The sequence below is a fragment of the Lactuca saligna genome, chromosome 4 (assembly GCF_052625555.1).
Source record: "Lactuca saligna cultivar CGN05327 chromosome 4, ASM5262555v1, whole genome shotgun sequence".
NCBI lineage: Eukaryota > Viridiplantae > Streptophyta > Magnoliopsida > Asterales > Asteraceae > Lactuca > Lactuca saligna.
Genome location: NC_136420.1, coordinates 226,784,036 through 226,792,667, shown reverse-complemented (window position 1 = coordinate 226,792,667; position 8,632 = coordinate 226,784,036). Strand labels below are relative to the sequence as shown.

The 8,632-nt window shown below is 40.9% G+C and overlaps 1 protein-coding gene across 1 annotated transcript; it reads left to right on the top strand.

Moving 5' to 3' along the window:
* Positions 1-315: 315 nt before the first annotated feature.
* LOC145043365 (7-deoxyloganetin glucosyltransferase-like) lies at positions 316-2,148 on the top strand. The gene is made up of 2 exons (XM_078992002.1): positions 316-834; positions 985-2,148. Exons 1-2 carry the CDS (start codon positions 330-332, stop codon positions 1,911-1,913), a joined length of 1,434 nt encoding a protein of 477 aa, XP_078848128.1. The 5' UTR covers positions 316-329; the 3' UTR covers positions 1,914-2,148.
* Positions 2,149-8,632: the final 6,484 nt, after the last annotated feature.

Sequence of the window (8,632 nt, the reverse complement as noted above, 5' to 3'; positions counted from 1 at the left end):
AATCCGGATCAATCCTGTCCGGATTTAGATCCACTTTGATCCCTAATTACGAGTCCCTATTAGATGCTAAGAATTAGATACTAATATTAAAAAAATGAAATTACATTCAAGAAAATGACATGGCAAGTCTAGCAAACTCCTAAGAGCCTAAATTGATTGGCACGTGAAAGGCTTTGAAGAGATAATTAACGCCAACGTTAAAAAATAAGGACGTGATTTATGGCTTTGTGTAACAGGAATTCGAAAGCTGGTAATCCCATTATCCACATCCTATAAAAGGAGTGCGTTATCACGGTAAAGCACGGATCGATTTGTTTTCCAAACAAATAATGGCACCCATAACAGCGTTAGAAAAACCTCATGCAGTATGCATACCATTTCCTGCTCAAGGCCACATTAACCCGATGCTTAAGCTAGCCAAACTCCTCTATTCCACCGGTTTTCATATAACATTTGTCAATTCCGAATACAACCAACAACGCCTGATAAAATCTCAGAGGTCTCGCAGCCTCCCATCTTTCCAATTTCAAACCATTCCCGATGGCCTCCCCCCTTCAGAAAACCTTGATGTTACACAAGATATCCCCTCTTTGTTGAAGTCCACCTCTGAAACCTGCCTAACCCCATTCAAGGATCTACTTTTGAAACTCAACAATACCGTTGGGGCACCTCCGGTGAGTTGTATAGTTTCGGATGGAATAATGAGCTTCACGCTTGAAGCATCAGAAGAATTGGGTATTCCTAATGTTCTATTTTGGACTACTAGTGCTTGTGCCTTCCTGGCTTATACACATTATATCACCCTCTTAGAAAAGGGACTCATTCCGCTAAAAAGTACCTACTCTATACTCTATTCTTTTTGTAAATCTCTTTAATTAACTACGTACACTGAAATTATCATTATATTTTTTAGTACATCACTTTATATTTTGAGGATAAACTTAAGCACGTTGTTTTATCCATTTCTCCATCATTCACATGCAGATTCAGTTGATGTAACCAACGGGTATTTAGAAACAGCGGTAGATTGCATACCGCGCATGAAAGGAATCCGCCTAAGGGACATCCCCAGCTTCATTAGAACTACAGATCCAGAAGATTTCATGATTAATTTCGTTATCCGAGAAACTAACAGAGCTAAAAAAGCATCGGCAATCATCCTCAACACCTTTCACGAGCTAGAGCAGGATGTTTTAGACGAGCTTTCTTCGATCTATCCTCCTGTTTACACCATCGGGCCATTACATATCATAGCAAAAGTTTTTGACAGCGAAGATTTGCAGTTGCTGAGTTCGAGTCTTTGGAAAGAAGAGCCTGAGTGCCTACAATGGCTCGACTCTCAAGCATTCAACTCAGTCGTTTACGTGAATTTTGGAAGCATAACTGTGATGACACCAGAACAACTAGTAGAGTTCTCATGGGGACTTGCTAATAGTAATCATAAGTTTTTATGGGTGATACGACCAGACCTTGTACGAGGAGACTCCAAAGTGTTGCAGGATGAGTTCCTGGAGGCAACAAAGGAGAGGGGGTTGCTGGCAAGTTGGTGTCCACAAGAAAAAGTTTTAAATCATCCATCGGTGGGAGGGTTTCTGACACACAGTGGGTGGAACTCAACTCTTGAGAGTATATCAAGTGGTGTCCCGATGTTATGTTGGCCGTTTTTTGCTGAACAACAGACAAACTGTTGGTGGTGTTGTAATCGATGGGGCATAGGATTGGAGATCGACAGTGACGTCGACAGAAAAGAAGTTGAAAAACTTGTGAATGTCCTAATGGTTGAAGAGAAAGGTAGAGAGATGAAAAGAATGGCGATGGGTTGGAAGGAAAAGGCGGATTCTGTGGCATCTCGCCGGACCTTGGAGAACTTGATCAACCAAGTGCTTCTTCCTGGCGTCCGCCAATTCATATAGTTGAAACCGTTATCTAAAACCATGCCATGTGTTGCTCCATTTCATATTGTTATTTCCCTTTATATCACTTGTTACTAAACTTAAAAAAATGTTATCACAAGAGAACCAAAGTGTTCAGTGTTTCTGATGGAGTCTTCCATCGTATATACTTATGCTGCTTGTATTTGTTACCAGCCCTCTATTGTGTCATTGAAACTTTGGTGTTTTAATTAATTGTGCCTTTTTTTGTTACAAATTATAATGCTAGTTTGCCATGGATTATCGTATACTAACAGTTTTCCACCATTAATTTCGTCTCTAGAGAAAATTGTCACCTTTGCATCGCTACTATCTGTTACATGATTGGAGATCATACAAATCCATATTAATAAAAGAACCCAGAGAGAACTTTAATATAATATAATACAAAGATAAAGATAAAGCTAATATTATAATCCGTAATACAATGAAACATTAACATGAACTTGTACCACTAGTACACTAGAGGTTATTGGTTCATGATTCGTATTTGTAAATTTTAGTTTATAAGAATTGCATAAATCATATTTGGAATAGTACAATTTTTTCTCCGGAGTTGGATTTCTTTTCCAATCGTTTGTAAATTGGCGAAATTTTCTCTAGTATAATTTTTTGCGATTCTTACAAACTACTAAAAAAAAAAAAAAAAAAAAAAAAAAAAAAAAAAAAAAAAAACTTTATCTCGTACATTGCATGTTATTAAAGGATATACACTGCACAAATATGTCATTGAAGCCAAAATCAGAATTAAAAGATGACATGCGTTTGTAATAACTTCGTAAATTTAGGTTACTATAGTATATATTTACCATGCTCATTTTACAATTTAGTAATATTTTTTACATTTTCTAATTTTGTTTTAGAACAACAAATCTACTCTAATTTTATAAAGTACTCGTAATTCCACGTATGTCTCCAATGAGAGTTGAACTCTCTACTCTAGGAAGGATGACAACAACCGGTACTACTGGGCTAGAATCCTTTTTAAATTTAGTATGTCATGATTTCGTTGTTATTCAATTATATATATATATATATATATATATATATATATATATATATATATATATATATATATATATATATATATATATATAAAAGATCGGTTGAGAACTCATAGTTTTCCGAAAACCTAAGAACTAAATATGAAACGTTAGATCAAAATTAACTCATTAAGGGCATGATCGTAATCTTACCAATCTCATTTAAAATTTATTTTTTTTGTGTTATTGGATAAAATTAACATAATAAAGTAAATTTCGGATTTGAATATATTTTTTTAAATGGAGTTTTTTTAATTTTTTTTTCAGAAAATATTAATTTTTAATTTTTTTTTTTCAGAAAACATGAATTTTCACTTGTAAATTACATATGATTCATATGTAAATTAAATGTGATTTATATGTGAATCACATGTAATTAATATTTTATATGTGATTCGCTTGTGAATTACATGTGATTCATATGCAAATTACATGTTATTTATATGTGAATAAAATGTGATTTATATGTAAATCACACGTAATTCATTTGTGATTCACTTGTGAATTACATGTGATTTATATGTGAATCACATGTGATTTATATGTGAATCATATGTGATTTATATGTGAATCACATGTGATTCGCTTGTGAATTATATGTGATTTATATGTAAATAACATTTGATTTATATATAAATCACATATAATTAATATGTGATTCATATGTGAATCACATGTGATTTTTATCAATCAGACATGTAATGTAACTAGCTGTCCATGTTACAGTAAATGAATTACATGTGATTCAAGAACAATAATTAATCAATAAAAAATGAATGATTTTTAGTAACTTTTTTTAATTCTTTTTTAAGAAATGAGATTTTTTTAGTCAACTTGAAAATTACCTGTGTTTTGGCTTTGAATCATAAATAACTAAAAGTGAAAGTGTAACGATGTAAATTTCCAAAACAATTTTTTGCATTTTATAAAAACATAATTCATTAATTTTTCATAAAAATATCATTGTTTGAAACTCAATTCATAACATATGTCAATCCAAAGATCTCATAGCCTAAGAATCCCGTGTGTGTACTGATCAAGTCGGCGCCTTCCCGCGATCCTCACTAGCACCTGAAACACATAACACAAAACGTTGTAAGCACAAAGCTTAGTGAGTTCCCCAAAATACCACATATAACACGTATTAGCCACTCGAGGCTATAACTCTGTGGGTCCGTGCACCCAAACTCTGTGAACCCTCAGGTTCTAACTCTACAAGCATGCACAACATAAATCACATAGAAGAATGCAATGCAACAAACAATATATATAACACTGTATCAAATAATTCTATATACCTACTCAAGGTAAAGTATAGTGAGAAGACTCACCTCAGATGTCCCAGTAAATTATGGCTCGGTAACTCTGGCCTAGCCTCTGCCTATTCACATGAAATAAATACCCTAATTAATACAACCCTCATGGCTAGGCTAACCTCCTCCTCTCAATACATCCACTAGGAAGGGTAAAAGACTATCCTACCCTTCCGATGAATGTAAGCTCCAAACATTGAATAACCCTAAAAGTCAACGAAGTCAACTGTCAACCTTGACCAAACTCGTCGAGTGTGCAACTGTGACTCGGCGAGTCCACACAGACTCTTCACTCTCCTAGTGCTCATTCGACTCACTGAGTCAACCTCAACTCTGCAAATCAGTACTGATCAAAATCTGTGAAATGTCCTGACCCGACTCGCCGAGTCCGGCTCCTGACTCGGCGAGTACCATCGTGCACTCTGTCCTCTAGATTCCCTCTGACTCACTGAGTCACTTCCGAAACTCACTGAGTTACCAACTATATGATTATCGGGAAAACCCTTATCCTACTCACCGAGTCGGCTAATGGACTCGGCGAGTCCATGCCATGCTCAAGCTGAATTGACCTCTTGAGGTCAGATCCGCTTCTCTAAACCATAGATCCAGCTTCCCAAGGCATTATAAACACGTAAAGATAACATCTTGATGCACATGTAAAGGCTCAAAGGTGTTATTTGAAGATATGGCCTCTAAGGTGACACCCTAAGTTCATAACCTCCATTAATGCTCATAAAGCTCAAGGGGAAAGGGTCTCTAGACCTCTTTGGGTCCACATCTACAACACCAACACGAGAAGGGACCAATCACTCCATGTAATCATCCTCTAATGGGGCTAAAAAGCCCTAACTCTAATAATCACATCATTAAATGAAGAACAGTTCAAATGGATACCTCAAAATGAAGTCTCTGAGCTCTGGAATCACTTGCTTATCACCCTCTTCAGCCTCCTCTTGTCTTGATCCTCTTCTATTTGCAAAAACACCAACAAAGATCAAGAAATGGCTCTTTTCCTTCTCACAAACTCTCTAGCACACTTAGGGTTTCCCTCTGGGGTCTGATAGCCACAAATGACGGTTATAAGGCCCTTTAAAAAGGCCCCAAACCCGAGGAATTAGGGTTTCATTAAACAGCGTGGACTCGCCGAGTCCTCGGGGCGACTCGCCGAGTCCAGTTGTTCACCCGGATAATAATTCGTGTCTCTACACAGCGAGTCTACACATCAACTCGCCGAGTCCTTCCATAAAACTTGAATTTTAAAAGAATAAATGTAATACTTGAAATTTCGGATGTTACAATTCTCCCCCACTTGAATCAGACTTCGTCCTCGAAGTCTCATCCCTAAAATAACTTCGGATGCTTCTCACGCATCTCCCGTTCTGGCTCCCAAGTCAACTCGGAACCTTTCCAATGTTGCCATTGAACATGCACCAGAGGCACCTACTTGTTCCTCAGAACCTTGATCTTCCGATCTATAATCGCAACTGCTCTCTCCACGTAGTTCAGGCTCACGTCCACCTGAATGTCCTCTAACGGCACTACCACCGAATCATCGGCTAAACACTTCCTCAGCTAAGACACATGGAAGGCATTATGAATCTTCTCCAACTCTGCAGGTAGCTCCAAGCGATACGCTACTCTGCCCACTCTCGCAATCACTCTAAATGGCCCAATATATCGGGGCCCTAGCTTTCCCCTCTTCCTGAATCGGATCACTCCTTTCCAAGGAGATACCTTCAGAAGAACATAATCACCGATCTGGAACTCAAGCTCGGATCATCGCCTATCCGCATAACTCTTCTGGTGACTCTGAGCGGTCAACAACCTCTGCCTGACTTGTTGTATCTGCTCTGTCGTATTTAGCATGACCTCCGTGCTACCCATCACTCGTTGCCCTACCTCTCCCCAACAAATGGGAGTCTGACACCTCCTCCCATACAACAACTCAAAGGGTGGCATGCCAATGCTCGAATGATGGCTGTTGATGTAGGAGAACTCCGCTAAGGGCAAATACGTGTCCCAACTTCCACCAAAATCCAATACACATGCTCGGAGCATGTCCTCGAGCGTCTGAAACGTCCGCTCGCTCTGTCCGTCAGTCTGTGGGTGGTATGTGGTACTAAAATGCAGCCTCATACCCAACTCTTCATGAAATTTCTTCCAAAATTTGGAAGTGAAACGCACATCTTGATCTGACACAATCGAGATCGGTACCCCATGCCGTGATACCACCCCTCTCACATATATCTCTGCCAACTTCTCCATAGAAGAACTCTCACTAATGGCAAGAAAGTGAGCGCTCTTTGTTAAACGGTCTACTATCACCCAAATTGCATCGACACCCCTCGCTATTCTCGGCAATTTGGTGATAAAATCCATGGATAACTGTTCCCATTTCCACTTTGGGACTTCCAGTGGCTGCAACTTCACATGCGGTCTCTGATGTTCGGCCTTAACCTTACAACAAGTTAGGCACCTCTCAACAAACCATGCTACATCTCTCTTCATACAAGGCCACGAATACTCCCTTTTAAGATCTAGAAACATCTTAGTGGCTCCGGTATGGATCGAGAATCTCGATTTATGTGCCTCCTCCATCGAGATGGTACGCGTTCCTCTAACAAACGGTACCCAAATCCAACCCTAGAAGGTCATAAGCCCCTGCTATCAGTCACGAACTCCGTAACTTGCCCGATAACTCGCTCTCTCTTGAGGTTCTCCAGTCTCACTGCCTCAGCCTGAGCCCCTCAGATGGTGTCCAACACCGGAGTCATCACTGTCAATCTCATACAAATATCCCGAATCGGGGCGTTCTCTGCTCTACGACTCAGGGCGTCGGCCACCACATTAGCCTTGCCCAGGTGGTACAGGATCTCGCAATCATAATCCTTACCACGTCCAACCATCTCCTCTAACGCATGTTTAGGTTTTGATGATCCATCAAATACTTCAAACTCTTGTGATCCGTGTATATCGTACACCGAACCCCATACAGGTAATGGCGCCAAATCTTGAGGGTGAACACCACAGCCCCCAACTCTAGATCGTGTGTGGGATATCTTGCCTCATGGGGCTTCAGCTGCCTCGATGCGTATCCGATCACATGGCCCCTCTACATCAACACCGTGCCCAACCCAGATATCGATGCGTCACAATACACCACCAAGTCCTCCATCCCCTCTAGAAGAGTCAACACCGGGGCTTCACATAATCTCTCGCGAAGAGTCTCAAATGAGGCCTGCTGCTCTGGGCCCCAGCTGAACACCACACCCTTCCGGGTCAACTTGGTGAGAGGAACAACAATCTTGGAGAAATCCCTGATGAACCTCCGATAATAGTCGGCCAACCCTAGAAAACTCCTGATCTCAGAAGGAGATTTCGGCACCTCGCAACTCATTACCGCCTCGATCTTGGTTGGATCGACCAAAATCCCCTCTTGGTTAATGAGGTGACCAAGAAACTGCACCTTTCGTAACCAAAAATCGCACTTGGAGAATTTGGCATAAAGCCTCTGCGATCACAGCACGCTGAGGATCTCCCATAAATGCTCCTCATGCTGCTCCCTGGACTTTGAATACACCAAAATGTCGTCAATGAACACAATCATTGATCGATCCAGCATCGGTCTGCATACCCTGTTCATGAGATCCATGAACGTTACAGGTGCATTTGGTGAGCCCGAATGGCATCACCACGAACTCGTAATGCCCATAACATGTCCTGAATGCGGTCTTCTGGATATCTTCCTCACGCACCCTCATCTGATGATATCCAGATCTCAGATCAATCTTGGAAAACCAAGATGCTCCCTGCAGCTGATCGAACAAATCGTCGATCCTCGGCAAAGGATAACGTTTCTTGACCGTTAACTTATTCAGCTCTCGATAATCTATGCACATTCGGTGAGAATCATCCTTTTTCTTCACAAACAGGATCGGTGCTCCCCACGGCGAGCTGCTCGGCCATATAAACCCCTTCCCCAGAAGCTCCTGAAGCTGCGAGGATAACTCCCTGCATCTCTGGAGGTGCAAGGCGATAGGGCGCTTTGGCGATAGGTGTTGCCCCCAGAATCAAATCAATGTGAAACTCCACCTGCCTCTCGGGAGGCACACCCGGTAACTCCTCAGGAAAAACATCCGGGAATTAACGCACTATCGGGACCTCCTCAACCGTACTCGGTCTCCCTGCACCAACTCTCGTATCCGTCACATATGCTACAAAACCACTACATCCCTGCTGTAGACTTTGCCTCGCTCTAGCAGCCGAACAAAACGCTGAATCAGGATGGGTACCCTCGCCGGACACCGTAATAATTCCCCCACTTGGGTCTCGTATAGTCCCCAGC